Below are 16,958 nucleotides of genomic sequence, written 5' to 3'. Positions count from 1 at the left end.
TGTAAAAGCTGTAAATAAAAACTATAAAACAAAAAGATTAAGACTATGACTATGAAAAAGACTATGAAACAAAATCAGCTTTTCAATTTCAGCTTTTTCAGTGGCATTTAATGCCATCTAAGTAGAAAATACAATACAATATTTAATATTTAAATAAGGTAATAATAATCCATTCATTATATTCACGGTTACACCTCCGACAAAATTATTTTCTAATAAAATTATTTTTTCAATTTAACTGTGGCAATTTCTCAATCAAAATAGTTAAGGATTTTTAGAAGAAGAAATCAATAGAAGAGAAGAGAAATCGCTACAATAATTGTATCTCACAACGAAAAAAAAATATATGCAGAAAAGAAATACATTTGATTTTTATTAATATAATATGTATATAATGTATTACAATTTATCTACTTATCTTTACAGTTTTTAATTTTATCAGAGTTTTCAAAAGAACTTTTGCATAAAACGAGTAAAACTAAAATGAAAAGAAATAATGCAACACTGTCAAAATATCGAATAGCTCACAGTAGAACGTCTGACGCACGAATGCCTTTACTGGACGTGGCTAAACCCCCACTTTCCACCCAGTTTTATGCGCGGTGACAACTTTATTTCACGAGATCCCTGTCGGCCTGTACTTATAGATAGGGTCTCCTTGAATATCACTTACGTTGCACCATAATTTTAGATTCTTTCCTTATTATCAATTATATCTATTATTATATTATGGTATTCTTATTGTAATATATTATAATAATTCTTATGATATTCTCGCCTAAGATCTGTTGGTGCAACCGGGCATAAATTGCTTAAATCAAATCTCACACTTGTGAGGTTTTTCTCCAGTGTGTGTTCTTAAATGCTTTTTTAAAGTACCTGCTACATTAAATCGTTTAAAATAAATTTCACAGTTGTATGGTTTTTCTCCAGTGTGCCTTCTCAAATGTTAGTTCAAATTACCTGCTTGACTAAATTGCTTAAAACAAATTTCACACTTGTGAGGTTTTTGTCCAGTGTGTCTCTTAAATGCTGTTTTAAAGGACCTGCTTGACTAAATGGCTTAAAACAAATTTCACACTTCTGTGGTTTTTCCCCAGTATGCATTCTCAAATGTCTTATTAAATCACTTGCTTGAGTAAATCGTTTAAAACAAATCTCGCACTTGAGATTTTTCTCCAGTGTGCGTTCTTAAATGCTGTTTGAAATTACCTGCTGTATTAAATTGCTTAAAACAAATGTCGCACTTGTGAGTTTTTTCTCCAGTGTGTACTCTTAAATGTACTTTTAAAGTACTTACTCTATAAAATTGCTTAAAACAAATTTCACACTTGTGTGGTTTTTCCCCAGTATGCACTCTCAAATGACTTTTTAATACACCTGCTTGAGTAAATCGTTTAAAACAAATCTCGCACTTGTAAGGTTTTTCTCCGGTGTGCACTCTCAAATGTTGTTTTAAAGTACCTGCTTGACGAAATTGCTTAAAACAAATTTCACACTTGTGTGGTTTTTCCCCAGTATGCACTCTCAAATGTATTTTTAAATCACTTGCTTGAGTAAATCGTTTAAAACAAATCTCGCACTTGTGAGATTTTTCTCCAGTGTGCGTTCTTAAATGCTGTTTGAAATTACCTACTCTATTAAATTGCTTGAAACAAATGTCGCACTTGTGAGCTTTTTCTCCAGTGTGTACTCTTAAATGCACTTTTAAAGTACTTACTCTATAAAATTGCTTAAAACAAATTTCACACTTGGGTATTTTTTCTCCAGTGTGCACTCTCAAATGACTTTTTAAATTAAATGCTTGAGTAAATCGTTTAAAACAAATCTCGCACTTGTAAGGTTTTTCTCCGGTGTGCACTCTCAAATGTTGTTTTAAAGTACCTGCTTGACGAAATTGCTTAAAACAAATTTCACACTTGTGTGGTTTTTCCCCAGTATGCACTCTCAAATGTCTTTTTAAATCACTTGCTTGAGTAAATCGTTTAAAACAAATCTCGCACTTGTGAGATTTTTCTCCAGTGTGTACTCTTAAATGTTCTTTTAAAGTACTTACTCTATTAAATTGCTTAAAACAAATTTCACACTTGTGTGGTTTTTCTCCAGTGTGCACTCTCAAATGTTCTTTCAAATTACCTGCTTGACTAAATTGCTTAAAACAAATTTCACACCTGTGAGGTTTTTCCCCAGTGTGCACTCTCAAATGTTCTTTCAAAAGACCTGCTTGACTAAATTGCTTACAACAAATTTCACACTTGTGAGGTTTTTTCGCAGTGTGCACTCTCAAATGTTCTTTCAAATGACCTGCTTGACTAAATTGCTTAAAACAAATTTCACACTTGTGCGGTTTTCCTCCAGCGTGCACTCTCAAATGTTCTTTTAAATTACCTGCTTGACTAAATTGCTTAAAACAGATTTCACACTTGTGAGGTTTTTCTCCAGTGTGTACTCTTAAATGCTGTTTTAAAGTACTTGCTTGACTAAATTGCTTAAAACAAATTTCACACTTGTGTGATTTTTCTCCAGCGTGCACTTTCAAATGTTTTTTCAAATTACCTGCTTGACTAAATTGCTTAAAACAAACTTCACATTTGTGAGGTTTTTCTCCAGTGTGTGTTTTTAAATGCTGTCTGAGAGAACTTTCTCTATTAAATTGCTTAAAACAAATTTCACATTTATAAGACCTATCGCCAGTCACAACTGTCATATTTTTATTTAATGTTTTCCCTTGAGTATGTCGAGTTACATCATTTCCTTGGTAAGACGAATCTTCAACGAGTTTCTCCATAATCTCCATTTTGTTTTCATTTTGGAAATAACCTAAAATACAAACCAATTATAATGTAATTATTTGAGTAAACTAAAAGTCAAACAATTAGGCTAGCACGTCATAGATTTGATGACATCATAACCCACCAGTACAAACTTGAAGTCAAATAAATTCAACAAATTTTTCTTCATAGCAACATTATTTAAATTAACGCTTAACTAAACCTGTCACATAAAACAAAACTATTATATGAACCTAATCGACCAATCAAGGATAGGGAAGGGAAAATGATGTTTGTTAAAAAATAAACTGTCGTTAACATATAAACTAAATACGGTAGAATCCCGCAAATCCGAACTAATGGGGGGCCAGCCTAGATTCTGACTTGCCTGCTGAAGCTAAATTCTTTGCATTTCATAAAGAATTAAGTAATTCTTTCTTACACTCTTTTCCTGAAAAATCCTATAAAAAACGTAGAGATCAAAGTCGAGTAATAAACTGGTTCAACGATGATTTGAAGTCCATGAGGGAAACTCTGCACTTGACAAAGGAGCAGTATGATGACTTTCCTACATGGGCTCAGAAAAATCTATTAACAAATCACAAAAAAGATTACAAATTAGCAATAAAATCTGCTAAACAAATGGGCAATGATAACCTTATTTCAACTGCATCCAATCCAAGTATGTAAGTGTATGTGGGATATTAACAATGACCACAGAAACAAAAGAGTATAAAAACTAGAAGAGTATAAAAACTAGAAAACTGGAATATTTGGGTCACATTACCAGAGGAGAAAAATACGAGTTGCTGAGAATTATTATGTAAGGAAGGATCCAAGGAAGAAGAAGCATAGGAAGAAGACGCATCTCCTGGCTGAGGAACCTTAGAGAATGGTTTAACTGTAGTTCATTACAACTGTTCAGAGCAGCAGCCAACAAAGTGACCATAGCCATTATGATATCCAACCTCCGACAGGAGAGGGAACTTTAAGAAGAAGAAGACAGAAACAAGTCTAAGAGCAAGTTGGAAACAAAAATTACACCTAATGAATTTAAGGGCACCCAAAGTCCCATTTAACGACAATGTTAACATTATGTCATATAGCTCTGTAACCAAAGCACTTAGAGCAGCGTTTTCGAAATGGTGGGTCGCGACTCGGTACCGGGCCACGAAAGCAAAACGCCGGGTCGCCTCGCCTTGCCGTTTCAGATCTTCAAGTGAACATGAACATATTTTACACAGCGAAGTGCGTTGGCTATCAAAAGAGAATGTTTTAAAAAGACTATTTTATATTAAAAAAGCTATTGAATTAAAGGAAGAAATTTCAATATTCTTAGAACAACATCCACCAACGGCTATGTATGCAATGTTTCAATTTAAAGACAGTTTTCCTGACGTCAATTTGTTAATCAAGGTAGCCTATCTTTGTGATATTTTTGACTTCTTGAACAATTTAAATATAATATTACAAGATAGCAATTAACTGTATTTAAAGTATAAGAGAAGGTGGAAGCTGCAACAAAAAAACTTATATTTGTGGACACGTCGCGCGGAAGCAGGAAATTGCAAAGCTAACAGAACTACAAAAAGAGTATAACGTGAATTCATTGTCGGATGAGATTTCAGCGGCTTTCAAGGAACACCTGCTAGGACTGGAGGTAAATCTGAAGGAATGTTTTTCCTCCATCCACAGCAACCAATCATGGATAAGGAATCCATTTACAATGGATAGGACTTCCGGATTTAGATATTGAGTCAGTAGTTGAACTATCGTGTGATAGGGCACTCAAAGACATATTTGACAAAACACAATCGATATATTTTTAGCTGTCTTGCCGCCAGGAGTGCCCAGTTTTAGCAGAAAAAGCGATAAAGTTTCTAATTCCTTTTGTTACGACCTATAAGTGTGAGGCAGGGTTTTCAACACTAGTTTTCCTCAAAAATAAATATAGGAAGAACCGTTTGGAAGTCCAACCGGACCTGAGGATATAATAATTAACATTTCCTCTAAACGTAAATTTTTAGTTAACCAGAAACAACTGCATACTCTTCATTAATAAAGTATTTGATTTTTATTTTGTTTTATTACATTTTTGTTTGAGCTAATGATTGTTTATTAAAATATATAAAACTATAATCTTCTTCTTCTTGTGGTGCTTTCTCCTTTAGTGGAGGTTAGCGACTACACTGGCAAATCTGTCTCTGTCCAATGCGGCTCTAAACAAAGATGTTGAATCAAGGCCGGTCCAGTCTCTGATATTTCTAAGCCATGAAATCTGGCGCCTACCGGGACCCCGTTTTCCTTCAATCTTACCCTGGATGATCAGTTGCGCGAGGCGGTACTTTTCGTTTCTCATTATGTGTCCCAGGTAGCTAACTTTTCTGACTTTAATGATTTTTAGCAGTTCCCTATCTGTACCTATTCTCCTCAGAACATCTTCGTTGGTGGTGTGGGTTGTCCAAGGCTTCCAACTTGTTCATCAGTGTTGTGTTGAGTGTCCAGGCCTCCGTTCCATACAAAAGTATTGACCACACATAGCAATGCAGAAAACGACATCTAAGGCTGATACTAATGCTACGGTTACAAAATAAGCTTTTCATTTTGATAAACCCCTGTCGGGCTATCTCTATTCTCGCCCTTACTTCTTGCTTATAATCAAGTTGATTGTTGAACCAGCAACCAAGATATTTGTATTGGCTTACATACTCAAGCTGTTGGTGTTTCACATATATTGGAAGAGGTAAATTTTTGTTCCTTGATATTTTCATGACTTTGGTTTTCGCAGTATTGATCTTAATCCCCATTTTTTCCCTATCCAACAGTATCTGCAGACTATGGTCCGAATCAGTCATTAATACCGTGTCATCTGCATAGCGGATGTTATTTACTCTTTGGCCGTTTATCCTGATTCCTTCTAAAGAGCGCGATAAAGCGTTCGCAAATATTACCTAAGAATAGACGTTAAACAGTATGGGTGATAGCACACAACCCTGTCTAACACCTCGTTGAATTTCAATTGGCCTTGACGTGTTACCATTGGTCTTTATAATTGCTGTCTGATTCCAATAAATCTAAAAAACTATATTAAATATTTAAAAATGTTTTTTTTGTACACACGTACCAAGGTACGCAAAAAAACAGTGGGCCACGAAAGATAAGCACAAAAATAACCGGGCCACGGAGAAATAAGTTTGGGAAACGCTGACTTAGAGACCTAATTTTTGTCTTATTTTGAAACTACATGTATTGTTTAGTCCCGCGTAGATTTTTGTAAAGTTAGAGCGAAAGAAACATTTATTTTAAAATGTTTTAAAATACTCTTACAAAAAAAAACCAAAAAAGTTTAGATTTTATTTTTTATTTTACTTGTTTTTGTACATTTTTCAATAAAAATTTACGCGGGACTATATACTATCTATCTACAATTACTCTAAAAATTTTGACCTTCTATCATCTAAGGAACCAGAGATATCTGACATCAAAAGCTAAAAACGTAGTATTCTGGGGGAAATCGCAAAAACAACACTCTAATAGGCTATAAAGCTACCGGTACATGGTAAGTTTAGTGCAGACGTTCAGAAAAAAAAATAGTTTTGTAACCATGGACATGATATTTTATACTATAATGTGTTATATATCGTTGGAAAGAGAAGATTTCAGGGAATAATTTTCAATCATAACCCAAAAAACTTAAAAAATTCAATTTTCGGACTTTGGCTGCCCTTAATGACTTCTTCACTAATGTCGCCTGTAACTTGCAGACCCAGATTCAACCCTCCTTCTTCAATCTCTTGGATTTTGATGTCACCATGTTTGGGGAAGTATTTTTCTTCCAAGATGTTTCTCTCATTGAAATCATAGACATTTTAATAAATATGGTGAACAAGAAAAGTAGAGACTATTTCGGATTCTCGGTTAACATAATAAAATGAGTGAAAGATCTCATTGTTGGTCCATAAACAACACTTATAAATCACTGTTTTAAGGAAAGCATCTTTCCTGATCTGCTCAACAAAGCAGTGGTACTGATCTATAAAAAGGGTGACAATGATGACCCATCCTATTATAGGCCACTATCACTCCTTCCTATAATATCAAAGGTATTTGAGAAATGTATGGCAGCAATGATTATTAAGTATTTTGAATCCAAAAATTTGTTTACAAATATTCAGTTTGGTTTAAGAAGGGGGTTTAAATACAACAAAAGCCATCCTGTTTTAGTGATGAAGACTCAAGAGGCTTTCGAGCAGAGCTGCTATCTGTTGGCTACATTCTGTGACTGAGCAAAGCTTTTGATTGTGTTTCACATGAACTGTTTCTCAGGAAATTAGAGAGATACGGGTTTGGAGATAGTAGCATTGCAATGATCTTCAGCTATCTCTCCAATAGAAAGCAGAGTGTGCAGGTGGGTAAAATGAGGTCGGCAGAGAGAGCTATAAATATCGGATTACCTCAAGGGTCAATATTGGGACTTATTTCTAATTTATATTAATGATCTTCCACAGACAGATCTTACAAGTTCATTTACTCTTTTTGCTGATGATACTACTATTACCTGCAAAGATTGGGATTGTAATGCAGCAATAGAGGCAACAAAATGAGCACAAGATAAGGCAGAACAATGGTTTGCAGCAAATATGTTGCTTCTAAACCTCAATAAAACCCAGTCTTTGATTTTTTCAACAAGACAACTTTCATACGGAGATGCAGACAAACAAATAAAAATTTTGGGGGTTTACTTGGATGCAGGACTATGTTGGAAAGCTCACACAAGGTCCTTTGTTGCTAAGTTAGGAACTGCTACTTTTCTGATTAGAAGACTTTCTGAGTGTGTATTTCAGTTCACTTTACAACAGGCCTATTTTGCACTGTGTCATTCACACATTAGCTATGCAATTTTGGCATGGGATCACAGTGCTGGAGCCAAATATGTCTTTCGTATTAAGAGAACAATAGTAAGGATAATTTCTGGCCTGTCCTATCAGAAAGAATGTCGGCAAGCATTTGTTATACTGCACATACTAATTCTGCCTTCGGTATTTATTCTAGAGAGTATTGTTCATGTAAAACAAAATATAGATTGTCATCAAAGACATGAGGATGTACATGTACACTGATATGAAACCAGGAATAAGCATGCCTTAATACTGCCCTACACCAGGCTCCAAAGAAGTAGAGATGGACCAAACTCTTATGGTGTAACATTTTACAATAAGCTGCCTACTGAAATTACTGAATTGCCAATTTTACAATTTAGAAAATCACTAAAGAATCTTCTCATTAGTCAAGCATTTTACAGCAGTGATAAATTTTTAAATTTTAACTTTAATGTTTGGAACTGGGTTGTGAATTGTTGAATTGTACTTCTTAGGAACCCAGAAAATGTTTGTCTTAATTAATGTATGTATTATTTCATAGTATGCCTTGTGTTTTTATATTTGTATTTTATATCTGTGAACCAAAGTTGTACACTGTTTTTTGACGTTTGTAAGTACTTTTGTATATTAACATGAATAAATGACTTGACTTGTTCAGATTCCGAAAAATTCGGATTATTAAAAAGTTAGGCTAACTATCAGATTTTATATATTTAATTTAAGAAAGAACTAGAGATTTGACTTTTCATAAAAACTGCTTTCTATTTATTCAACAACTACTTTCATTTTTTTATCAACAACAACCTACTTTTTTTATATACATTTTAAATAACAACCTAAAGGGTGGTTTATGTGAACATTACAAAAACATATTCCAATACTCCCACCTTTTTGTTAAGTTGTTCAACCCATAAACAAACCATTTAAATAAAAAAAAAATATAACAAATGTCCACTTTATTGCACTCTGATTGTCTATCTCTTACTTGTCCAGTGTCCAAAACGTAGTCAGTGGTGGAACGATGAGTTTCTATATCACCTGCATAATCTGCATCACTATATCCATGCATGTTAACTGTATTATTGTATTTGTAATAACAAATGTCATAATTATAGCGGCTGACTACTCCCACCGCATGTGCAATGTCAGGTCTTAACACTATGTCTAAAAACATTAATGAACCTATAGCTTGTCTATTGGGACCGTGCAAGTTCGGCAAAGCGACCTCTATTTCTACGCTCTGTACTTTTATTCGCACTTTTAATTATATTGGCCAATTATATTAGTCCTGGTTGCTGGATAATTGTCAAGACCATAGTCCAAAAAAATAATAAGAAGAAAAAATAAGATGCAGGTTATGTTTAGCAAACGTAAACAATTGTATGTAGTAAATAAAATCAGTTATTAAAATGCAGTACTGCAAGCAAAATACAATTAATTAAATTTACCTTTATATAATAATTGCATATCATATCAATATTGTGGAGCAATATATAATTTTTCTGCGTCAATGACAGAAGGTATGAAATATACGTCAATGTGACAATATGAATTATTTAAGATAGTTGCAATATTTCTCCGCGACTCGCGCACGGTCGTTTCTCGTTTCCCTTTCCAAGTACTTGCACACCGCGAATATGGCATTTCATTTTCTAACATGCTCTTATTTGACTCACCTGTTAAGTCAGCACTTATATCTTCTGGTGTACTTACAGGATTTGCATTTTGTTGACCAAATCTATCTATTATCTGTTTTGTATAACTTGCTTGACTTAACATTGTACCAGCCTCTAAGTTTCTTGTAATTTCTAGTCCGACAAAATAGTTCCCAACTGACACTGTCACTTCAAAACAGTCTTTTAACGGGCATAAAACTGTCTCCATTGCTAACTTTTTCTCAGAAAATAACAAACCGTCATCAACGTAAATGATTAAGATCACTTTAATATTGTCTGCATATCCAGTATAAACACACTGATCAGCTGATGATTTTTGAAGACCGTAGTTAGCCAAGAACGAGTGGAATTTTCGATTCCAATACTGTGGTGATTGTTTTAAACCGTACAATGACTTATCTAACTTACACACTAGTCCGGGTTCACACTTTAGCTCCTGAAGTGGTGACATAAAAATGTCTTCGTCAAGATGTCCATATAAAAATGTAGTTTGTATATCGAACTGCATGTCTGGCTTCTTAACCATAGTCCATGCTTCATTTTTCACTAATGCATCAAACTCTTCATTTATGGCAATTTTCCATTTTTCTTTGTCACTACTTGACACTGCTTCTTCATTTCTCTGTGGTATATCAATTTCAGTAAAATTTACCTCAAAATCATTTAATCTGGTTGGTAAACGTCTATTTCGTTGTGGTCTCAAGTTGGGTATATTGTCAACATCTTGTAAAACTTCTATTTCATTATTAACATTTATTTGTTCTTCTTGTCTCTCTTCAAGTTCATTTTCTTGTATTTCAAAAATTGTCACATCATCTTCTGCTGCTATCTCGATCACATTGTCTTTCTTTGCACTGTACATTTTCTCATTGAAAAACACATTTCTAGAGATTACTATTTTCTGTGTTGTTGGGTTGAATAATCTATAATTTGTGGAGTTTTTGTCATATCCAACAAATATAACCTTCTCACTCTTTGCATCTAGTTTCCTTCTTTTCTGGTCAGGAATATGTACATATGCATCACACCCAAACACTGTCATGTGGTCAAATACAGGTTTCTGACCTGTCCACTGTTCATAAGCTGTAGAACCTGGTGTCTGTTTGCTTGTAATTCTGTTGCAAATGTAGATGGCAGTATTAACTGCCTCTGCCCATAGTCTCTTATCTACTCCAGATTGGTATAACATACATCGAACCATTTCTACAATCAATCTGTTTTCTCGCTCAGATCTGCCATTTTGCTCTGGAGTGTATGGTGCTGTGGTTTACATTATTTGTATACTCAGTACCATTATCTGTATGCAGTTTTTCAACAGAATAGCCATACTTTGCCTTAATTTTTCTATTATATACTTTGAAACAATCTAGTACATCTGCTTTATGTCTAATAAAATATGCTACTCTATACCCTGTGTACTCATCTTTGAATGTTACAAAGTAATGTGCTCCTTGCATAGATTCAGTTTGCATAGGTCCACAAATATCACTGAATATGCTTTTTCCAGGAGGTAACTTAGTGTGTGGCCTCTCTTTAAAAGTCTTCTTATGTTGCTTTCCCATCAAACAACCTTCACACACAAAATCTTGTTTCTTTTCTGTAACACCTTTGATTAAGTTCATTTTTACCATTTCTTCTAAATATTTCTTATTAACATGTCCCAATCTTTCATGCCATATCTTTAAATCATCTATTGTAGTCACACATGCATTATATATTATTGTGCGAAACATCATTTTATATGTGTTGTTTCTATCCTTTATACCAACTGCTGCTAGATTCTCATTTTCATATACTTTGGCTTCATTGTTAATCTTAATTACACTCATACCTTTGTTTGTCAAAACACCTTCTGAAAATAAATTCTTTCTCAACTGTGGGATATATAGCACATCATTTATAGTGGATTTAAACCATTGTCCATTGATCAACTTCTCTATTTTAATAGTTCCCTTACCTTGTACTGGTAGTGTTTGATTATTGCCAAGTGATACCTGTGATGTAAAAGTTCTGTCAATATTAAAAAAATATTCTTCCCTGTAACACATATGTGCTGATTCACCACTGTCCATAATCCAATCATCACTTGTATCCACTTTTTCTAGCTGTTTCTCTTCTATGTTGAATGCACTCTCATTATTAACATTATAATATGCGCTACTCGAAGAACCACCATGCTGATTTTCTGTAGAGTTGCCAGCTTGTGCTCTGTCATTATTTTTGTAACCTTTTCTGTAGTTACTAAAGCCACCTCTGCCTCGATTATGACTTCTATATGACCTGCTACTACTGTTTTCTTGTTCGTTCTTTTTCTCTCTGCAAAATTTGACAATGTGCCCTCGGTTTCTACATCCAAAACATATTACACCCCTTTCTTGACCTTTCTGATCATATTTTCCTTTGAATGATATTGTTGCCAGTGCTTGTTATGTCTCTTCATATGCAGTTAAGTTCATTTCTTCATCTAACAGTCTTGCAGTGAGGTTACCTATAGTTTGTTTAGTATTGTCTACGGACAACCATGCCTGTCTAACATGTCTGTACTTTTGGGGCAATGTACTCAGTATTTTTGTCATAATAGCAATATCACTCACATCATCACCTGCTTCTTTAATTTGCTTAGCAAGATTCTGCACTTTTGCTATGTGTTGAGCGATAGTATCTAGGCTACTAATCTTATATTGATGGAACCGTTCATGCAACATCATTTTATTTGATTCTGATTTCTGCTCATAAATAGACTCAAAGGTCTCCATAATCTCTTTAGCAGTATTACAACTTTTAATCAAAGTAATCTAATTTAAACTCACTGCAGACGTTAAAGTGAACATAGCCGCCTGGGCATCCTTTTTAAACCATGCCTGTAATTCGTCTCCTGCTACTTCTAGTTTGATTAACGAGCCATCAATAACTCCATATATGCCTTTGCCCCTTAAGGCACATTTCAGTTGGAACTTTCACTGTTGAAAGTTAACGCCATCAAATTTACCAACTGTGGATATATCTATTTTGTCACCCATTATTATTATTTTTTGCTTCAAATTTCCAGCGACACACGCCACTCTAGTTCTTTCTTTCACTGGGTCTAGTTCTTTCTTTCAAACCCTTATACTTCAGACACACCGGCAAAGTCTTTAAATATACTTTCTTGCTTTTTAGGACACACCGATACTTTAAACTAAATATACGCAGTAGTTAAGTATGATCTGGGGCCACATAACCTATTAGATTTTATATATTTAATTTAAGAAAGAACTAGAGATTTGACTTTTCATAAAAACTGCTTTTTATTTATTCAACAACTACTTTCATTTTTTTTTATCAACAACCTACTTTTTTTTATATACATTTTAAATAACAACCTAAAGGGTGGTTTATACATAGATATATAATACTCTAGATTGCGCCCTGCGATCTTAAAATGGGTGACGGTTGCGACAGAGATAAATGAGCCTATTTGGTCGGTAGTCTCTTTTTAATTTGAGGAGAATATCGACGACGTGAATATCCCACTTTATCGAGTAATATGTGTTGACAGTTGGAGCGGGTGGTGACGGGAAATGGTCTTTGGTCTTCGGACGTGGATAATCGTGGTTCGAATCCCATACCAACTTTACTTTTTTTATTTTTATTTAATCAATATTGCGTTTATTAGATATTTTTACATCTGAAAAATGGACCTAAGTAAATCTAGCAGATAATAAATGTATGTATAGTAAGTTAATATTGGAATACATAATTTGTGAACTGCATAGTAAAATAAAAGTCATTCGTTGTTAATATAAATTCGTCCTTATTCGAATGATGTGAATGTTTGTTTTGCTTCTACTTTTTTAAAAAATTGTAACAATAGTTTCATAAATAAAAATAATGTCTAATTACTTATACTATTTCTATATAACTTTTTTTTAGTTTACTATATAACTATTTTCTTGTGGCATTTTTGTAATTAACTATTTTTAATGAGAAATAAGCCACAATTTTAATAAAAAAATGATTTTATTTTTTTAGTAAAGTTGTGGTTATTTCCCATTAAAAACAGTTAATTATAAATGGATGTGATGGTACTTCTAACAATAACTCACATTTTTATCCTCTTCAAACAGATAATTTGACGAATCCATGATGATCCAAACAATAATAAGAATAAAATCGAAATAAAACTATCTATCTGTTCCTGTTCAATAGGGCTTTTCATTCACAGTCATTTGTTTCGAGCTTCTGTCATATCTCGTATAATCCGTGTATGTTAATAATTATACACAGATTATACAACATATGACAGAAGCTCGAAACAAATGACAATCGATGAAAAGCCCTATATCCAACAGCAAACATTTGTATCAAATATCAATCCATGGAATAATCGTGACATATTACACAAATGTCAAAAAATTTCGGATACGACAATCAAATATAATCGTACGAAAAAATTTCGTATTTCGTGTCTTCGGATATCGGATCTGTGAAAATTAGCCTTAATATGTTATTCAATACATTTTACATTCAGTTTTTCTATGACTACTCTTTTTGCCCCGTGTTGTCTCCCCTACCTGTCAGTCCGCATGGAACATCACCGCAGAACAGTAAGTGCCAGATGGCCATCTCTCTCAGAGCTACCAACTCACTTTAAGCTGTGTTTACACTTAAAACATCCCAACTTATCAATTAGTGTCTGTCATATCCATAGTTTTATTATCTAAACTAGTATTTCACTTTTCACTGAAATATTAAAACTAGATATTTTTTGCACATTCATTTGCTTAAATCGTTTCAATTGCTTTGTAGCATTTTTGTAATGTTTACTATTTGATGACATGTCTAAAATTTAAAATAGATACCTAAATGATGAATTAATAATTGTTAAAATTACCTTTTTATTCACCAATATGAAAAAAAATTCATATTTGAAGTACAAAAACAAGCAAAACTTATGACTCTTAAAGTTTGCCAAATGGTTTTGTTTTAAATATACTTATTTTTTATTTAATTTTATTTATCTAACTTCCTCGCCCACAAAATACATTTTTCAGTATTACTATAATAAGTTAAAAAACACTCACCTCAATAATCTTAAGATAACAGGAAACCACACTAAGCTCCAACACCAAAAATAAGTAAAAAAAATCTAAATGAAACTGTCTTGCAATGAATTATCACATCAAAACTGTACTCGAGGTGGAAGGAAAGTTCCTGTTCCTAACCCATAGATTTATAATACTCTAGATTGCGGCCTGCGAACTTATAATGGGTGACGGTTGCGACAGAGATAAATGAGCCTATTTGGTCGGTAGTCTCTTTTTAATTTAAGGGGAATATCGACGACGTGACTATCCCACTTTATCGAGTATTATGTATTAACAGTTCGAGCGGGTGGTGACGAGAAATGGTCTTTGGTCTTCGGACGTGGATAATCGTGGTTCGAATCCCATACCACTTTACCTTTTTTATTTTTATTTAATCAATATTGCGTTTATTAGATATTTTTACATCTGAAAAATGGACCTAAGTAAATCTAGCAGATAATAAATGTACCTGTAAGTTAATATTGGAATACATAATTTGTGAACTGCATAGTAAACTAAAAGTCATTCGTTATTAATATAAATTCGTCCTTATTCGAATGATGTGAATAATATTTGTTTTGCTTCTACTTTTTAAAAAATTGTAACAATAGTTTCATAAATACAAATAATGTCTAATTACTTATAATTGAATCGGTCATTTCAAAAACAGCAAAGTCCACAATTTTCAGAGACTAACTTTTTGAGAGGAATAGACTCCTTTAAGATAAACGTTGTGTGCAAAAACAACACACAAAAAACATTAGGAACAAAACTACAATATAACTCTGAATTTTGATGTCATCCATTTCATCCATCTTTCGACCATATAGTTAGTTTTCTTTGCTCTTCTGTAAAATTAGGAATATGTGACTCACATTGTTTTTGAAATGACCGATTCAATTAATAAATCGATGGTACATTATGTTGAAATTAATTATTGGTAATTTTTTACGAATATTTTTAACAATTACTTTATACTATTCTACAATTAACTTATTAAAAAAATAACATTGGCTTTTATATTTTTAAAAATCTATAGGTACCTACACAGTTTTTCTTATTTGTTATATATTTCTTTGCATAGATTTACTTTAGAGATGTAATAATTTCTAATAAATGCAATATTGATTAAATAAAAAATAAAAAAAGTAAAGATTGGTATGGGATTCGAACCAGGATTATCCACGTTCGAAGACAAACGACCAGTTCTCGTCGCCATCCGCTCGAACTGTCAAACCATCTAAAATACTCGACGACAGAGTAGGATAGTGACGTCGTCGATACTCCCCTTGAATTAGAAAGAGACTACCGACCAAATAGGCTCATTTATCTCTGTCGCAACCGTCACCCATTTTAAGATCGTAAGGCGCAATCTAGAGTATTATATATCTATGGGTTTATATGAACATTACAAAAACATATTCCAATACTAACTAATAATTCAAAGCTTTCATTGTGGTTGATTTTGAGTGCAAAACGTTCTCGCAAGAGTGTAGACATTGGCTCGTATGAATATATGAATAAAAATGAGCACATAGTTTATAATCCAAACAAATATTGGAGTACATACTCCACCTGGTAAGAATAAAAATCAGAAGTAGATACTCAGCTTGAGTATGTACAGTTTGTTGTGAGAATTACTCATTTTTGATATGAATAAAAATATCTTTATGCTTTTAACTCACCCTAAAGATGAAAGAAGATCACAGCAGAACAACCCTCCTAGAAGAATCCTTATATCACAACTGGTGGGAAGTAGAAATAGGGGTAGGCCAACACTCAGATGGAAGGATGGTGTAGATGAGAATGGGAGAAAAATAGGTGCAGCAAACTGGCATGGCAACGGATAGGACTGACTGACTGACTGGCATGGCAATGGATAGGACTGACTGGCATGGCAACGGATAGGACTGACTGGCGTAATAGACTTGGGAAGGTCGAGGCTCTTTCATAGGGCTGTAGCACCATTCATGATGATGATATCCGATGTCCGTTATATCGAGGTTTTACTGTAGGTACTAAATATTTTTACCATATTTTTTTACTAACCTTTTTCAGTTTTTTGGTCTTCTTCAAATGGGTCGAGTTTACTTCCATGTTGCTCTATTTCAGTATTTATGGGACATTTCTTTAAATCCAAAGAATCATATGCGTCCTGCCTATTAGATTCATCCTTAATTTCACATTTCAAGCATTCTAAAAGGGCATCATCCAAGTCATTATACTCTATTTCTATTTTACATGTTTCCTCGCTACTTTCTTGTTTTACTTCCATTTCCATTTTATCACACTTGATTTTATAATTCATATGAATTCCAATAATTTTAATTTTACACAAAGAAAAAAAGTCACTTGTCACTTGTTTGGAGGAGAACGAGAGACGTCAAAGGATAGGGAATAACTGGCACAATCTTTCTGCGCAGGTAAGTAGCACATAGGGGCGCTGCTGTTTCTGAAACTAAAATTTACCCATGGTACAATAAAGTATTTTGATTGTACCGTGAAGAAAATTTACATTTTTGACAATTGACATTGACTTTGTGTTTTTAGGACGCCATTTTGTTG

At 33.5% G+C, this 16,958-nt stretch overlaps 1 protein-coding gene across 2 annotated transcripts; it reads right to left on the bottom strand.

Annotated features, from left to right (window-relative positions):
- Positions 1-345: 345 nt before the first annotated feature.
- Positions 346-16,783, bottom strand: LOC126892088 (zinc finger protein 43-like). Of its 2 annotated transcripts, none has more exons than XM_050661522.1 (2): positions 16,443-16,783; positions 346-2,820 (listed from the first exon to the last, which is right to left on the bottom strand). In XM_050661522.1, exons 1-2 carry the CDS (start codon positions 16,699-16,701, stop codon positions 1,148-1,150), a joined length of 1,932 nt encoding a protein of 643 aa, XP_050517479.1. In that variant the 5' UTR covers positions 16,702-16,783; the 3' UTR covers positions 346-1,147. The 2 variants fall into 2 exon arrangements, with proteins under 2 accessions (XP_050517479.1, XP_050517481.1); XM_050661524.1 differs by lacking the exon at positions 16,443-16,783 and adding an exon at positions 16,079-16,406.
- Between the last annotated feature and the right edge of the window lie 175 nt (positions 16,784-16,958).

The sequence above is a fragment of the Diabrotica virgifera genome, chromosome 9 (assembly GCF_917563875.1).
Source record: "Diabrotica virgifera virgifera chromosome 9, PGI_DIABVI_V3a".
NCBI classification, from domain to species: Eukaryota; Metazoa; Arthropoda; class Insecta; order Coleoptera; family Chrysomelidae; genus Diabrotica; species Diabrotica virgifera.
Note: the sequence above shows the minus strand (reverse complement) of the source record. Positions and strands in the feature narration are given on the sequence as shown.